General features: G+C 43.7%; 1 protein-coding gene across 1 annotated transcript; it reads left to right on the top strand.

Moving 5' to 3' along the window:
- Positions 1–2,258: 2,258 nt before the first annotated feature.
- Positions 2,259–2,828, top strand: LOC108669756 (splicing factor 3A subunit 2-like). The gene has a single exon (XM_047885406.1). It carries the CDS (start codon positions 2,259–2,261, stop codon positions 2,826–2,828), a length of 570 nt encoding a protein of 189 aa, XP_047741362.1.
- Positions 2,829–18,473: the final 15,645 nt, after the last annotated feature.

Below are 18,473 nucleotides of genomic sequence, written 5' to 3'. Positions count from 1 at the left end.
TTGAAAATTTTTACTTCTTCGGTTTTTATACTAATTTCAAAGCTGACATTCTGCCCTATCCAACGGTACCACTGCCATCTCTCTACGTTGATTTATGATTTCACGACATTTCATGAAAGAGGGGCGGGTGGGGGAGTTCTTTAAGTAATTAGATAGGAACTAATTAGCTGCTGAGCTCTTTAAATATAGTGTCTACTTGAGTTGTGCTGCAGTTACGTGTTTAGTCTCATCTTAAAGCTGACATTCTGGCCTATCCAATGGTATCATTACCATCTCTGTACGTCGATTTTTACGTACACGACACTTCATGAAAGGGGGGCGGGGGGGAGTTCTTTCAGTAATTAGATATGAGATAATTCGCTGTCCACCACTACAAATATAGTGTTTTTGTGAGGTCTGACTCAGTGTGCCTCCGGGCTTTTTAAAAAGAGATGTGCATGTAGTTGCTCCCATCATCCTTGAGTGGAATCAAGCTCCAGAAACGTTTAGTTTGGTATCTATGCTACATTGAGCGCATTTTGTGGTGCGTGCGGGACTTTGTCGCGCTCTCCTCAACATTCACACTTTGTCACGGAAAACCTATCTCCTCCTGAAGTTTTGAAGCTACAACGTTGAGACATATATCATTCGATTTGCAAATAAAAGATCTACAAAGTTGCGTTTGGGTTTTTCTAATTTATTTATAGTTTGGATTTTATTCAGTAAAAAGTGGGGAAAAATCGAAAAAAATCGAAAAATTTCCGAAAAATTTACGAAAAAGGGTCCCACACCCTCAAAAATGAAAATTTCAAAAATGCCAACGCAGTTTTATAGATATGGTTTTTACGCATCGAATGATATGTGTCTCGCTGAAATCCATCTCGCGATGGATCCATCCATCTTTGAAATCCATCTCGCGATGGATTTCAAAAGTACCCCCTTTTTTGACCGTTTTCTAAGAATTTCAGGGTTTTTTTCATTCTTTTCGAAAAATTCACATGAACAAAATGCGAGTTATTCTCCATTTTACATATGTGTACCAAGTTTCAGAGTGATCCGTTTGTAAATAGCCGAGATAATTTTTGGGGATAGACGCTCCCCTTAATCAAGCAATAGATTTGAAAGTAAAAATTTCACTTTAAAATCAACATTCATTTTTAACGTTATAAATGAAAACTAATAATATAAATATATATATAGCAGAGTACATTATCCGACTTCCTTACCCTACTTCCAATCCGTTGATTTAGTATCATTATTAATTTTCCCATACATTACTTTATTCACTTACTAATGAATCAGTTCGTTGTACATCATCCTATTCAGAGTAATGCCATTCGTCTTATTTCCATGCACATGCTGCTCGACGCTCCGCACAGGCTGCTCGACGCGCTGTACATGCTGCTCGACGCTCCGCACAGGCTGCTCGACGCGTAGTACATGCCGCTCGACGCGTAGTACATGCTGCTCGACGCGTAGTACATGCTTACAGCTGCTCGACGCGCCGTACATGCTGCTCGACGCGCCGTACATGCTGCTCGACGCGCCGTACAGCTGCTCGACGCGCCGTACATGCTGCTCGCCGCGCCGCATATGCTGCTCGACGCTCGACGCTCGGCGCGCGGGAGGCGCGGGAAGATTGCGTCGGGATTTAATAGCAGCGAAATGACTTGCCGGCGCGACGCTTGTATGCAAAGATGCGCCGCGACTCTGCAGCGCGATTATCCTGCACTGAATTGCGCTCCACTGAATTGCGCTCCACTGAATTGCGCTCCACTGAATTGCGCTCAGGGAATTCGTCGTGGAAAATTAAATCCTAATATTCTTTCCTCGAATAGTGAGTCTTATGTCGATGAAAATCGATTTGAAATTCTCCTCTTGAATAGCAAGAGTTTGCTGTTAAAGATGAAGCCTGTAAATTTCCGATTTCAAAACGACTGAAATTTTGTCCAGTTCCTTAGAAAAGAATTATAATTCAGTATTTACGTCAATAGCAGCTAAACATCTTCATGGCGAAGTAAAAATCATTATCACTGTAAAAAAAATTTTCACTCCCTTATTTAAAAAAAAATGTTTTTAATAATTGGTTTTTAGCATCGTTTTCGTAAATTTTCCTAAGTTTCCTAAGAACACAACGTGCTGACAACAACACAGGGTGCTGGCTGTGTAGTGCTGACAACAACACAGGGTGCTGGCTGTGTAGTGCTGACCGTCTGGTCAGTCAGGTTTGAGCGGCGCACAGCGGGAGACGAAGCCCCGCTGAGCTGACCACGGCAGCCATGCCCGGGGTACAGCCTGCCATACCCGGGGTACAGCCTGCCGAGCCCGGGGTACAGCCTGCCGTGCCCGAGGTACAGCCTGCCATGCCCGGGGTACAGCCTGCCATACCCGGGGTACAGCCTGCCATACCCGGGGTACAGCCTGCCATACCCGGGGTACAGCCTGCCATACCCGGGGTACAGCCTGCCATACCCGGGGTACAGCCTGCCATACCCGGGGTACAGCCTGCCATACCCGGGGTACAGCCTGCCATACCCGGGGTACAGCCTGCCATGCCCGGGGTACAGCCTGCCATACCCGGGGTACAGCCTGCCATGCCCGGGGTACAGCCTGCCGTGCCCGGGGTACAGTCTGCCGTGCCCGGGGTACAGCCTGCCGTGCCCGGGGTACAGCCTGCCGTGCCCGCGGTACAGCCTGCCATACCCGGGGTACAGCCTGCCATGCCCGGGGTACAGCCTGCGGAATGCAGTCCAGTTTCGATGCCGCCATCACAGCGCCGGCGAAGAATGGGTTCATGGGTTCATGCTGACGGCGCTGGGTTCATGCTGACGGCGCTGGGTTCATGCTGACGGCGCTGCTTTCATGCTGACGCCGCTGGGTTCATGCTGAAGCCGCTGGTTGTAACGGGTTCATGCTGACGCCGCTGGGTTCACGGGTTCATGCTGACGCCGCTGGGTTCACGGGTTCATGCTGACGCCGCTGGGTTCACGGGTTCATGCTGGCGCCGCTGGGTTCACGGGTTCATGCTGACGCCGCTGGGTTCACGGGTTCATGCTGACGCCGCTGGGTTCATGGGTACCGCCACTCAAGTATGTCAGATTTTCATCATCATGTTCGCTGAAGGGCAGTCGGTGCTTGCAACAAATTATGTGCTGGCAGTCAGGCAGGTGGTAACAGTCGGCCTGGCGCTGAAAGTCAGGCGCCATCTGTCCGTCAGACGCCTACAGTCATCAGGCACTGCCAGTCGGCCGGTTTATGTCAGTCAGTCAGAGTCTGACACTCAGTTAGGTGCTGAAAGTCAGTCAGTCGCAGAAAGTTACTCAGTCAGCCACTGGTAGAAGATCGCTGCTCTATTTTTTTCGCTGCAGTTTCTGTTGCGGTGAATTCCAATTTTGTTGCGGCCAAGGCACCGTGCAGGTCCGATGAGGCCACCCGCATCGGTGCGTCTTGTGTTGTGCCTTGAGTTGTTCAACGCCCTGCCGAAGGAGCTGAGAGGAGGGGAGTTCATCCCTGCGACATTCAGGAGACGACTGAATGCTTTTTGAGCGAGATTTCAAGTTATCGTGATATGGACCACTACCCTCGGCAAGTGACAAGTAACAGCATCTTGCATCAGCTGGCTAAAAAGAGGGCAGATGAACAGAACAAGTTTAAAGTTAACTCTGGGACCCGAGGGCGGAGTGACCTGCCTATCGACGGCTTGGAGATGGAGGACAACGAAGGTGGCGCATCAGCGTGACCGATGACGACGACGTCCTAAACCTGTCATAAGGTGATGAGATGCCTTGCCCATAACACCAGCAGCATCAACTACCTCACCTGTCACACCAACACCAACTCCCTCACCAGTCTCACTAACACCAGCAGCATCAGCTCCCTCACAAGTCCCACCAACACCATCACCTGCAGCAGCAGCATCATCTCCGTCATCAGTCCCACCAACACCAACAGCAGCAGCAGCATCATCATCTCCCTCACCTGTCCCACCAACAGCATCGGCATCATCATCTCCCTCACCTGTCCCACCAACAGCAGCAGCAGCAGCAGCATTAGCTCCCTCACCAGTCCCACAAACACCAGCAGCAGCATCAGCATCATCATCTTCACCACGCCGGCCACAAATACTCCCTCGCTCCCTACAGCGCGCGGTGTATAGAGCGCAGTGGGACTGTACAATCATCATGAAATCATATGCCCTCGGGGAGCGTTCTCCTAGTGGGGGGCTTCTTTCTTCTCACTGTGTCATGCGTTACGCAATTTCTACGAGTGTTCCGCCGCTGAATGCCCGCTGTGATTGCTCGCACGACTCGCCGCTGCCGGGTTTTGACAACACCGACAAAGATGTTACAGTTCTATTGAAAGTCAAGCTTTATGCGCCATTGGGCCTCCTGATGGCGCAATTCCGGGTACCATCAATCGGTAGTAGATCGAGCGCCACTGTGGAGGAGGTGGCTAATTGTGCGTCATTGCGCCGCTGGGCGACGCATGTGGCAAGGCTGCTGATCCGTCATGAGGCTTGGCGTTTATTTGATTGAAATAAATTGCGGATGATGGCGGACCAATGAGTTATCGAGTGATAAATTTTAGACTAATGGAGGCTTCAGGGCTGTCTATTAAATGCTGTGAGTTTCAACTGACACACAATGAGATCAATTTTGTATTATTGATTTAAAAATAAAAGGTAATTAACCAGAGTTTAAGAAGATTAATGAAACCGCAAAACTTCCACTAAGTCAGCACATATAATGCTGTGAATAGTCATTAGTCATTGTACAGTAAGAATGACATTGCTGAGTTTGCAAGCATATCATCGATAACATTTCATCTGAACTTCCTCTGCTCTACATAAAATCTCGGTTATCGATCGATCGTAACCTAATGTTAGCCAAACTTTGGCCGACTCTCAACCGACTCTCGGCCAACTCACGGCCGGCTCCCGGCCGACCCTCGGCGGATTGTATATATAACGATGACTCAAGAAACGATTGTCACAAGTCTTCCGATCGGCGCTCTCATGTGTCTCCTGCTCCCTGATGAAAATTTTGCATGTGTTTGGGACGTCTAATCTGGCCGACGATCATTTGGCGATGATGGGACCGGGATTTTCCTTTGTGTGGCACCCCCGCAGCGCCGACAGCGGCGACACATTCTTCGAGAGTCTGCGGAGTGTCTGCGGCGGACATTAAGCAGAGATTTGGTGTCACTTGACACGGTGAGCGGCGAGTTTTTTATTGCCAAAACACCTGTGTGGTGACCGGTGTTCCTGCTGAGATAATTAGGGACGATGCTCGTGATGAGCTACAAACTAGCATCGTCAGACTCACCGACAAACTTCTTTAGTTTCTACAATTCCTTGAAAAATGGTCTACAATATATCAAGATTTTGTGGAGTTTGAGAGAGTAACTTGAAAAATGTGTGTAAATAAATGGTAGAGTTCTACTGATGTCAATTGAATTTTCGCTTAGATCGTGACTGTGGTCATAGGTCATGATTTACAAGTTTAGTGAAAGAATCTAAATGTTACTCTTTCTTAGTCACGTCAAATTAGTACATATTAGACAAATAATTATCATATAATTCCAAAAGCTATATTGTTCACTTTAATGTTGACATTAATTGCCAACTCGCTCGAATTGAACGAAAACAAGGAATTTTTGCCTTCAGTCTGTAGACCCTCAGTCGTGCGAAAATGAGTGACTTTAACAACTTATCATTCAATTTACAAAAAAAATTATTTTCTACCTCAACGTTAGGATATTTTTTGCACTCATGAAAAATAACAATGCCTCGAAGGTTGGCCGAGAAAATGAGCGAATATAAACTCTAAATTAATTGTCTTTATGTATATGTTTATTTGTATCAGTTTTACTAATCTAAATAAACTAAATTATAAATTTTACGTTCGCCTAATCAGGATTATTATCAGGATCGGGCTGGCTCGAATTTTAGTTTCTGATAATTTTAGAGGTAAGTAATATCTAGCTAATGCTTCAGCTTTCTAGATATAGACGGACTTTGTTTCAATTGCTTATACCTGAAGCGTCTTTCAGATTCATGGGAACATGTCAGGAAAAATATTACTCGGTAACCTTCAATAGTAATTGAGGTAATAATAATAAAAAGTAATTCGATATTAATTGAAAAACATTAATTATTATATCAATTTAACACTAATTTGAAGTATTTAATATTAGAAAAAATTAATTTAATTACTTTTTTAATTATTAAGTTAATATTTGCATTAAAAGTTATTCAAAGCAAAGATTATTGTAAGCGGATGCGATTGAGCTAAGGAATTAAATCTAATCTTAAATTTTTAGTGAAAATACCTCATCAATTCGACTCCAAACTTCCAATTAATTTTGATATATGTTGAAGGTCTTGGACACAGGAAATGTCGGACTACATTACATCGGTTTTTTATGCCCATTTTTGAGAAGTGGGCATGAGAAACCGGCATCAATTTAAAATATTTCATGATACCCCTGAAGCTCCAAAGCAAATTTTTCATAATAAAAGTAGAGACGATCTACAATTGGACTCAGAATATACATGCTTGATTCCCCCAGTGTTGAGGACCTCGTGTTTCAACGCGGCAAAGAGATCAAGAAGCCAACTCTACGATGGGGAGGTCGAAGAATTTTTTTTCGGCCGTGTTCTCGAGATGTTGCGTTTTTTTCTCTTGTTCTCAAGGTACTAATTATCCCCTCTAAAAGACGAGTCTTCAGTGACGGGCAACACGGCTCGACACAATAGCATCTTGGCTCCCTACCGCTCCACAGCACCACACTTCTACTAAACATTGACCGGGCCTTTGCTTCGGCACTTTATGGCTCAGTTCTTCCCTTCAGAATTCCTCCATCTTTCGAGATTCTTTAAACTTATTGGATGCCTTCAGAGACCTTTTACAGATTCATGCTGCTGATTTCATCCTTTGAGACTGAGAGGATTCCACTCCTTAACGATTCGTTCTTATTCTTCCTTAATTTTACAAGCTGTCTTCCCGCCCTGACAGTGCTACTTCTCAGGACTCATGTTCCATGCATCATACTTTTACATCAGTTCAATATTTAAGCACAACTACTGGAGATTTTTTATTTTACCATCTCCGTACAATATTTCTACGCTCCTTAATTACCTTTAATAGATCATATTTATTTATTATTTTCGTATTGTTTTAAGCATTTGAATTATTTTTGCTCGCATGCAAGTCTAACTCGGAAGGATTCCCAACTGTTGGCTTTAACCAAATTGCACATGAAAATATTATTGAGTAATTATTTACTTTAAAAATGGGTACTTTAAGAATCCCCAATTCCCTAATTTGAATTTCCATTATCTTAGTTAGAGAACGAGAGGAGAATTTATTAGATTCTTACAGGTTAGAAGATGAAATAAAATGGCGTGAGCAAACCTTTTAAAATTTCATCTTCTGAATAATTTAAATATTGTTTGCTGCTGAAGATATAATAATAATTTGTGAATTTCCTAATAATTCAAGTCGTCGGAGTGAATAACTGAACCTGAAAAACCCTTAACGATTTTTTCGTGAACAAATCTGATGATATGAAGCCTGCGAGTCAGCTTCAAGAAGCATCATGCATGAAGCAGCGCATGAATTAAACAACATTTATGAAGCTGTGTACACAATTACAGCTTCATGAAGCAACGCAGGAATCACCTAACATTTATGAGCCTTAGACCACCAACAGCTTGATACAGCATGAAGCAGCATGCAGAAGCAGCTTAATGATGCAGCACAAGAACCTCCTGAAGCTTAGAGCACCAACAGCTTCATGAAGCATCGCTGGAATTACCCAGCATTTATGAAACCAAGAGCACCAACAGCTTCATGAAGCATATCGATCGATGTATCAGTACGTGAACCACCCACCATTTATGAAGCTCACAGCACCACCAACAACATGATGGAGCATGAAGCAGCGTGCATGAAGCAGCATGATGAAGCATCATGGATGAAGCAGCACGAGCGTATCAATTACAGCTGTCGTGGTAAAGTCGTGCGTCTTGGCGGCACCACAGGAGGCAAAGCAGTGCTCGGGTGCTAGCGTGACTGCCTCTATTAATGCTCTGCCTCTTTTTTTCTTTTTATCGAGCTCGGTATTTTCTCCTTTGCTTCTCAGAGAATTGGGACGCCCAGAGACTGTATTGGTCAGCCGGCACCCATTACGGCTCCGACGCTCATAATTTGTGGTGTTGTTAATTTGCGGCGCTTTGCCTCGTATAAGAACGACGGCTCTAAAGAAGATCGCGAGCCGGGGTTGTTACGACACGGTCAGGCCGTCCGGTGTGATCACTTCTGGCTTATTGTTTATTAGTTGCGGTACAAGAAACTGCTCTCAGACTTGAATATAAACAGAATTTTTTATTATATATCATAGTTATATTTTTATAAATACTAACTTTTTCTAGATAGAATTATTAAAGAAAATTATACCACAATGTTGGGATAAATTATTCTCAGAACCTCGTAGTTAATCTATTGAAACGAATTGTAAAATTTAATTCATAATTTTATGGTGTGAGTTCAGGGATGCGAAAGTTTGAAAATTAAAGTTTAACATTGCATTTTGTTACAAATCTCTATTTTGAATCATATTACAGAATAGTGTATTTGATCCATCCCAGACTTTACTGAAAAATTTGTTCCGATTGAAAATGACACCGAAATTTTCGTGGTATATAGCTCACAATTAAAAATGAATGTTTTTCAATTAAAAATGAATGTTTTTCAATTAAAAATGAATGTTTTTCAATTAAAAATGAATGTTTTGCTCAAAAAACCTTCCGTAAGTGATTTATAAATGATAAGTTTTTCTATGGAAATCCCAATCGAAAAAAATATATTATGTAGCAAATAGCTCATCAATTGTAATTCCAAGCCCATGCAGGGCCAAGTTAAACGCAAGTTTACTAATAAAAATTATTAATAACTTCCTGACAGTGAAAACATAAAGCTAAATATCAATCGGATATCAACAAAGGTTTTACGATCATCGTAGATTCTACAATCGTCGTAGGCTTTACGATCATCGTTAATTTTTCGATCATCTTAGGTTTTACGATTATCTTATATTATATGACCATCGTAGATTGTCGAATCGTCGTAGGTTTTACGATTGTCTTATATTATATGACCGTCATAGATTCTCGAATCATCGTAGGTTTTACGATTATCTTACATTATATGACCATCATAGATTCTCGAATCGTCGTAGGTTTTACGATTATCTTATATTATATGACCATCATAGATTCTCGAATCGTCGTAGGTTTAACGACCATCGTACAAGTATTATGATAGTGCGAGCGAACGATCGAGTAGATGGATCACTATCTCTCGTGCGTCGCAGTCACCTAACCGCCCATCGTGATCTATGCTAACACAATCAAGCGTCCACAGGCTCCACACCAGCCACTTTCTATTCATGAATATGCCGAGTAAGTATCATTTATCATAGCTACACTGAATTCTTATTATTGGCCGTCATTTTTGTTGAACAACACGCGAGTGAGCTGGTGGTCATGAGGCTATCGCACAGCACCGCAGCTCCAAGAACTCTAAACTGCGTTCTGGGCAAGACTTATTGTGGACCAGCATGAGTCCCGTGCAATTCCTACACTCTATTAATGAGTTGGGGAATCTTTTTAACCCACGGGTGACCCTAATTTGTTATAGTCTTTCTTTGGGTGCCTCGCTGGCACGACTCGAGATCGGTCTTAGCCGCTGTTTCCTGTGTGTACTTCAATGCCTTTGTTATATCCCTTGTTCTGCCCGTCATCACAAACACGGTTTCTGCGCAGTTAAATGCCTTTGTTATACAAGTTAACCGTTACCACAAACCGATTTAGTTTGAGAAACGGTTGAATAAACTCATTTCATTCCATCTATATTCTGCATTCCCGTAATGTATAATTGGAAATTTTAATTGACTGGATAAACAACAATTAACTTCTGCAAACAACAATGTATTGAAGTTCTCTTACAACAAGTAAGAGAACTTCAATACATAAGCGTCAAGTTTCATTTTTTAGTCTTCACCCAATTACCAAAAGAAAGAGCTAATTTCACAACACAGAATATGGATGTCGCATCGATATTCTAGTTATACTCGTGTACTCTATATTATCAAAAAATCCATTGCTTTTTCTATGCCGTCAAGGATGTCACATGAATATATACGTATAAGCCCAACTTCCGTGTAGAAGTATTAAAAAAAATTTTAAGCGACAAATTTTGAATCAAAACAAATTTTCCGTCGTCAATTTTTTGTTAGTCAGTAAATCTTAATTATATTTGATAAATGCGCACATTTAAATGATTTAATCCTTTCACCGGTGAAGCTCATAAAGCTCACCATGTTGTTGCCTTATTATTTCTGCAAGATTTTATGCCCGAGAATCAATATTGCGTAACGTTTGATATTTATAATTAAACAATAGAAGTGCGCAACCATTAACAGTCATGTAATTTAAAACTCTATGAAATTCAAGCAAACCAACATCCGCTGATAGGCGTCTTGTGACCCGCCGGTGATTTTCAGTAAGGGCGAAGCGCAAATAAAACTGGCTTTAGATTTATGCAAATAATTATTACGTTGGCATCCAAAGAGCCGGCGAACAGATATCGCAGCAGCAGGATGGACGACATCGACGTCTCTGGCCACTAGACATGAGAAGCGTAAGCTTGTTTTGTTATAGGCCACTTGCTAATAAGAATGAAGACACAATGCAAAAAACAATCCGTATGAGGAAAACAATGCGATGAGGCAAAATAGCTCGATAAAAAGATACGAATGCACAGAGAAATATAACTGTGGGTACATAAGAATTGGTCTTTTTGATTACAGAAAATACGAAAAATGCACAGAAAGGAAAACAAATACAGACATAGACTAATGTACGCAAGAACATGGAGATCAAAAATATTTGCAAGGTCACAGAGTAACACGTTTCAAGCTAAAGCTAAACATCAAGTTAAACATGACGTTTAGCTTTGACTTTACTTTGTTTTTCAAAGACTGACAAAGAGGCATGGAGTAATATGTAAGGGACATGGGGTAATATGTAAGTGGCATGGGGTAATATGTAAGGGGCATGGAGTAATATGTAATGAGTGTGGGGTAATATGTAAGGTGCATGGGGTAATATGTAAGGTGCATGGGGTAATATGTAAGTGGCATGGGGTAATATGTAAGGGACATGGGGTAATATGTAAGGTTCATGGGGTAATATGTAAGGGACATGGGGTAATATGTAAGTGGCATGGGGTAATACGTAAGGGACATGGGGTAATATGTTAGTGGCATGGGGTAATACGTAAGGTGCATGGAGTAATATGTAAGGGACATGGGGTAATATGTAAGTGGCATTGGGTAATACGTAAGGGGCATGGAGTAATATGTAAAGAGCGTGGGGTAATGTGTTAGGGGTTGATATAATTTGACTTGGAAAAACTTCCGGTTACGAGAAAACAATGTAATTTGTCGATTTTTGAGTTAGATAAAATGGGACAATCTAGAAAAAAAGACAAACATCAAAATCAGACGGTAGGTGAGAGAATTTACATAGGAAAAAATATAAAAAATTTCACCAAAATTTTGGTGTCAGCTAATAATTTTCATGGATCGACGACGCTAATAGTGAACTCACTTACAAAATTCCGTTCTCAATCCACAATAAATCCCCAACAGTAAACGAATACAAATGTCATCAAGCAAAGATTTAATGAACAATTCCTAATTCATACACTCATTGTTATGCAACAGAAAGTATGAGCACAATAATTCCGTAGAAACATTACAGGAGCGGAAGACACGACCAGCCCAGCATTTGAGAGCACGCCATTTGTCATGTGGTGGCGCGAGCAGTTGTCACTCCGCCGTGTTCCCTTCAGTGGTAAATCTTAATCCGAGACGCTGGAATTACAGGCTACTACTTCCCGACGCACTGCAAGCCATGGGCGCCTCGAACTGTGAGCTACCAGGCTAATGGCGGTCCACTTTATGGCCCATCTCGCCTTATTGCTTAAGTCTGTGATCACCTCAGCACTTGCTTCGGCTTATTGCTTAAGTCTATGATCACCTCAGCACTTGGCTCAGCTTATTGCTTCAGTCTATGATCACTCTGCACTTGGCTCAGCTTATTGCTTCAGTCTATGATCACTCAGCACTTGGCTCAGCTTATTGCTTCAGTCTATGATCACTCTGCACTTGGCTCAGCTTATTGCTTCAGTCTATGATCACCTCAGCACTTGGCTCAGACATCAACCAGATGGCAGCTCAGGCTTGCATGTGGCTGCGCTCAGTTGCTCCTTTGATCGCTCCAACACTCTGCATTGACGGTAGAAAAATTCTTTCAGGATTGTAATTGACTATAAAATGTCTCAGTCCATGGGCTTCAATGAAATGAATCGATAGACTGTGATCAAAGGAACCATCTAAATTTTTTGGCTTTAGATGTGTTCTGCAACAGATATTTATTAAATCTTTCCTCATCAATATATTTCAATTTTTCAAATCCATTACATAAAATTCATTTCCAAATTTATTAATGTTTTTCCAAGTACCCCATTTATCTCTACATTTCACCTAATTTTATCGGCACGAACAAAAGGGTCTCGAAGACCAAGTATTTCCAGGACCCGAAGCTAATTTGTCCGATGAGAGCAATCCATCGCTGCCTGGAACCCATCGCCGTCTGAAACCCATGGCCGCCTGGTCCCCATTGCTGTTGGGAACCAATCGTCGCCTGGGCCCCATAGCCACCGAGAACCCATCGCCGCCAGGAAAGTATCGCCGCTTGGGACCCATTGACGCCTGGGCCCCATTGCCGCCTGGAATAAATCGCCGCCTGGAACCCATCGCTGCCAGGAACCTATCGCCGCTTGGGACCCATTGACGCCTGGGCCCCATTGCCGCCTGGAATCCATCGCAGCCTGGGACTCATCACAACCTGGGACCCATCACCACCAGGAACCTATCGCCGTCTGGGCTCATTGCCGCCTGAAACAAATCACCGCCTGGAACCCATCGCAGCCTTGAACCCATCACAAGCTGGGACCCATAGCTGCCTGAGACCCATCGCCTCCTGGGCCCCATCGCAGCCTGGTACCAATAGCAGCCTAAAACCCATAGTTTCCTGAGACCGATCGTATCCCGAGACCAATCGCAGCCTGGGACCCATCTCCGCCTTGGGCCCATCGTAGTCTGGAACCCATCACCGCCTGGGACCCAGCGTATCCCGGGATCCACTTCGCATGTCGTGGTCTGCGCGTCAAGCCTAACGCGTTTTGACACCATCGCTTTTCCGCCGATTTTATCAACAAACAAGGAAAAAAGAATTCGTGCCCGGCTTTGCCTGAGCTTTGATTGACGTGAAGCTCGAGTGCTGTTATTGCAGCTTTCCTGAGAACCGACGGCCCAATAGACGGGCGAACAGACGGCGGACAGGGTAACGGACAGGTAGAGACCTGGTAGCGGAGAGTTAGAGACATGGTAGTGGACAGGTAGAGAAGGTAGAGACGTGGAAGCGGACAGGTAGGGACGTGATAGCGGGCCAGTAGAGAATTTAGATACGTGGAAGCGGACAGGTAGGGACGTGGTAGCGGGCAGGTAGCGACATGGTAGTGGACAGGATAGAGAGGTACAGAAGTGGTAGTTGACGGGTAGAGAAGGTAGAGACGAGGTAGCGGACGGGTAGAGAAATTAGAGATGTAATAGCGGACGATTAGAGAAGGTAGAGACGTGGCAACAGACACTCACAGAGACGTGATAATTAACGGATCTTCGTGGAGACGAAGTGCGAACACCAAAAGAGTAGAAGCTTGTACAGACCAACTGGGGAAGGTGGCAACGTCGAGTAAACGAGTTTTCATGCAGACATGAACGAGGTGACGGATCAACAGAGCTACGTGTGGATAATCACTCTGATGACAAACAGGATGTGTGTGTCCAAAGAAGCTGATTGAGAATTAATGCTAAAATTAGAAGCCCAAAATGTGAACCCAAAGAAATATAGGCTGTTCGCCAAAGCAGGCTGTGCTATGCAGCAATAACAGGCGGTGCCGGCAAAAAGGAGCAGGCTGCGCATGGCAACAGGCGCAGGCTGCACGCCTAAAAACGCAGGCTGTGCCACCAACAGGCACAGGCTGCGCGCCTAAGAACGCAGGCTGCGCGCCTAAGAACGCAGGCTGAGACGGCCAACAGGCGCAGGCTGCGCGCCTAAGCAGGCAGGCTGTATGCCGCAAGACGCAGGCTATGTTCGCAAACAAGGGAACCGCAGAGCGGCGGCTGTCGCCGAACTTCCGCAAATTAGTCGGTAATTTGTTCGTCACTTAATTGAAATGCTGCGGACGGAATTAGGCGAGCGGGAGGAAGCTCTTAGTCTTGAACCGCTCACGCGACCCTTGTTTGTTTGACGAGCCTCACGTCACGTTGTCACTAACTGGCTGTTCGTTTATGTTGCTTGGCGCACTAGCAGGCCTGTTCGCATGGGCTGCAATGCGCACTAACAGGCTGTTCGTGGGGGCTGTAGTGAGTGTGCGTGTTAGTGTACTTGCAGTCACAACGGATAATATGAATTGTTAAGGGGTTTTTGGTTTTGGTTGGTTTTTCAATTTCAACCCGTAAGCATACTGATATGACGTGAAACTTCTCCAAACAAATGTCTGGAAAAATCTGGACTTGTATTAATTTTGAAAAATTCGAGCGTCCTGCGGAAGCATAGTAAGTTCAAAAAAGTTTCAAGGTGCTGTGTAGCTAGCCATATTCTGGGCCGTAGAGAAGGGACCCAGCTGAAAATATAAGAGGCCCAGTATATCCAGGTGGCCCAGAGTCTATATCTAGGACTAGAGCTCAAGTTAGTTTACTAGAGCACAAACTGGCAGCGATTCAGCCGCTGCCATTGATGCTAGAGGCTCATGCATACATCAGGACTAGGCTAGCCCTGCTATGCTTAGTTTCATGCATACTGGGCAAGATACATTGAAGGTGCACGCATGGGCTGGGTCAGGTCTTGCAAAGGCCCGTAAACGATTTAAGTTAAGTCACAGTTCGTGACCAGGCTCTATGCAAGCTCAGGCACAACAAATGCTCCAGCAAAGCGAAGGTCTATGTACTGTGAAGGCCCAGGCACAGTGAAGGCCCAGACACAGTCCAGTCCCAGGCACAGTGAAGACCAAGGCACAGTGAATGCCCAGTCACAGCGAAGGCCCAGGGACAGTAAATGCCCAGTCACAGCGTATAGGCTCAGGCGCAGCGAAAGCCCAGGCACAATGAAGGCCCAGGCACAGCGAATATTCAGACACATGTGAAGGCCCAGACGCAGTTCAGTCCCAGGCACAGTGAAGGCCCAGGCACAGTGAAGACCCAGGCACAGTGAAGGCCCAGGCACAGTGAAGACTCAGGCCCAGCGAAGGCCCAGGCACAGTTCAGTCCCAGGGACAGTGAAGGCCCAGCTAGGCACAGTGAAGGCCCAAACAAGACCCAGCTCGCAACGAGGCTAATCAGCCGCTAATTCTCTTTGGCGGTCCTAATTAAAATCAAAGATTTTTACTCTGGTTTTTGCGCGATCTTTCGCCTGGGTTCCAGCGCACTTCCTGGAAAGGAGAAGCCAAGAATTATTTTTTCACTTTAACAAAACTTTTTTTGGCGCAGGAGAAAATATCATCAAGTCAAGCAGTTTCTCTAGGGTCGTTACCTTGCGCTTTTCATCCTCATTTTTTAAACTTTTGATCCCAGTTGAAAATTTCGAACAGATTCTGGGTGGCCAATCATCGGTCAGCGAGTGGCCACCGAAAATAATATGTTACAGCTTCCTCCCAATTTGAAATTTGCCGTGAATTAAATACGGCCATCCAACGGCCACTGATTTGCCTTCGAAAATCGTCTCCAAATAAAATAGAGAGCGGACGATGACACAGCTTTCCGAGCTTCATTGGCGTGCAGCCAAATCGACGACGTGCCCTTGAGGGTAACGCTGAGAGCTGTGCTGAGATAAAGTGTATTCTAGTTCGTGTTATGTTTGGTACTATAGGTGTATAAAACTTTAAATTATACAGATACCAATTATTGGCTGAAAGATTATTTGAATTTCAAAATTTGAGAAAATATTGCTTCAGAAATCAAACGGATGTTTTCTAGAAGTCTTAAGGCTAAAGGGAATTATTTCTTATAAAATCCTTTTTTAGCGCGCTACATCACTACGGGCAGCACTAGGCGAACAACGCAAGCTCATTTTAATAGTTCAGTGCAAAGTTTTTTCCTCTCCTTTTTGTGACTCAGGAGTTCAGAGCGAAGTTTTTTTTCCAGGATCGATGTTTTGATCCCGCGCTGATGCCGGGGTTTTCGCAACCACTCCGTCTCGAATAATTTCCGCAGACCCGTGATGTTTCCGGCGCACTAACACCAGCATTCGGGACCGTAAATTTCTTACCTCGTTCGGACAGATTGAGTTTCCCGAGACCGTCAATGATGCAAGTGAGACAGAGGCATCGACAGGCTCATTGACGGGCGCCGGATTGACAGAAGGACTGCAATTGTCTGTCATTTAGACTCACCAGGTGCGATGGAAGTTTCAGGTTTTGATGCCTTGCGCCATCGACATCCACATTGCACGACGTACGCCATAATTCGAAGCTTAATGACCCATATTACTTCCTGTCTGCGCCATCTTTGCAGCGGCGTCGTGATATTAGTGCAAACTGTGCAGTTTTTGTGATGGTTTTAGGGAACTAAAGGAAGTCCCAACGACTTGATCGCGCTCATCGCAGGCTCTGCTTGTGACGCTGCACGGCTCCTTTTATTTTACTACATGGATAACTCATTAGACATTGTACTTGTGACGCTGCACGNCATTATACTTGTGACGCTGCGCGGCTTCTTTTATTTTACTACATGGATAACTCATTAGTCATTATACTTGTGACGCTGCGCGGCTTCTTTTATTTTACTACATGGATAACTCATTAGACATTACAGCCTCAGTGTAGGAGCGGTAGACAATACAGCTCCGGGTTAATATTACTGAATTAGTAGTATTTTCTCATCTTATCTCCACCCTGTCGTAGAAATCTGTGGTAACATATATCAATATAAAGTCTGCGGAAGAGGCTCGTTTGTAGAAATATGTAACGAAAGTTACATGGGAAGTTAGCTGGTGAATATCCCGTAAAGAAATCCTGTGTTAGAAATTCGTCAGCGGAGATCCTGTAAGGAAAATCCAGGGCAAGAAATTCTTTGATATGGATTCGTGATGAAAATAAGCTATGAACTCCCAGTAATGTAGATTTTGAGATCTACTTGAAAAATATTATAATGAGAACTTATAGCGCATACTCGTGTACACGGATGCCAGGGGCCACACCTTCAAAACTCGCTAAGTGAACTTGAGAACTTACGCACTATTTTCTTGTCTATGATTGGTGGATTTTGCTTGAAAGGCCGTCAGTTATTGGCTGATGAACTTACGATCTGGGGAAGACGGTCCAGCGTCATGCGGGAGTTACGCCGCACGTGCGTACGCTGTACGCGGCGGCAGTACGCCTCGACGTGCGTGACATCGCCGTACAAAATACTTCCGTGGCATCAATGTGCTGCGTCACCACTTTATATGCGGGGTATAACTTCAGGGTTACATTGCCACAAGAATTTGATTCCGAAGCTCTGATTGATCTAAAACATTTCGGTTGTTCAACGAAATCGAACGTCGATTAAACTTAGATCAATAAACATTAACTCAAAATCAACGTTATTTCAATTACATTTGCCTAATGGGACATGTTTTGCCTTAGGTCGGAAGAATATTTCTGGTTTACCCTTTATTATCACATGAGTCGTCCTCTTGTAAGATATTTTCAGATACTCCATCAATCCATTTATTTAGCGAAATTTGCTTGTTATGAGCTAATTCATATGACGGTTTAATTTCCATGTAAGCAGCATTCCACGACTATATAACGCAAGTTTATTGGTAGCGAATATTTGCACCTACAAGGTTCCCGATTTCTCAAATCCACTACGTTAAGAAACAGTACGTTGTCGATACCTAATGAGACATTTCTCCTTATAAGAGACAGTTTCTCATTACAAAATGTAAGTAGATTGTAGAGGATTTGGTCTTTTTGTTACAAACGCGCAACAATGTGTACTAATTATTATGTATTACTCTACTATTCTGTATATATTCTGTATTAAATTTGCAAACCAATTGTTCTGCATTCCATTATTCAATACCAAGCATATAGTGTTTTTCCTGTACTGATTTATACCATTATCCCGCAATCATTATTCAATTATTCTTATCACAATTTACCAACATTAACCAGTCATTTCAAGTTTACTTTTAACGCATTGATCACTTATTTCATCGTGGAGAAAACTTGCCATAATTTGATCACCATAATACAGCGTGTTCAATATTGGTTATATACAAGGCCACTGGAATGTTTGTGCACTAAATTGTTTATACCGGT

This window comes from Hyalella azteca, unplaced genomic scaffold, assembly GCF_000764305.2.
Source record: "Hyalella azteca isolate HAZT.00-mixed unplaced genomic scaffold, Hazt_2.0.2 contig17841, whole genome shotgun sequence".
In the NCBI taxonomy this organism is placed as follows: domain Eukaryota; kingdom Metazoa; phylum Arthropoda; class Malacostraca; order Amphipoda; family Hyalellidae; genus Hyalella; species Hyalella azteca.
This window is presented reverse-complemented; position numbering and strand designations above follow the sequence as displayed.

Bases quoted from the DNA above. Each gene is read 5' to 3' on its own strand.
- LOC108669756 (XM_047885406.1), top strand. From the start codon at position 2,259: ATGCCCGGGGTACAGCCTGCCATACCCGGGGTACAGCCTGCCGAGCCC.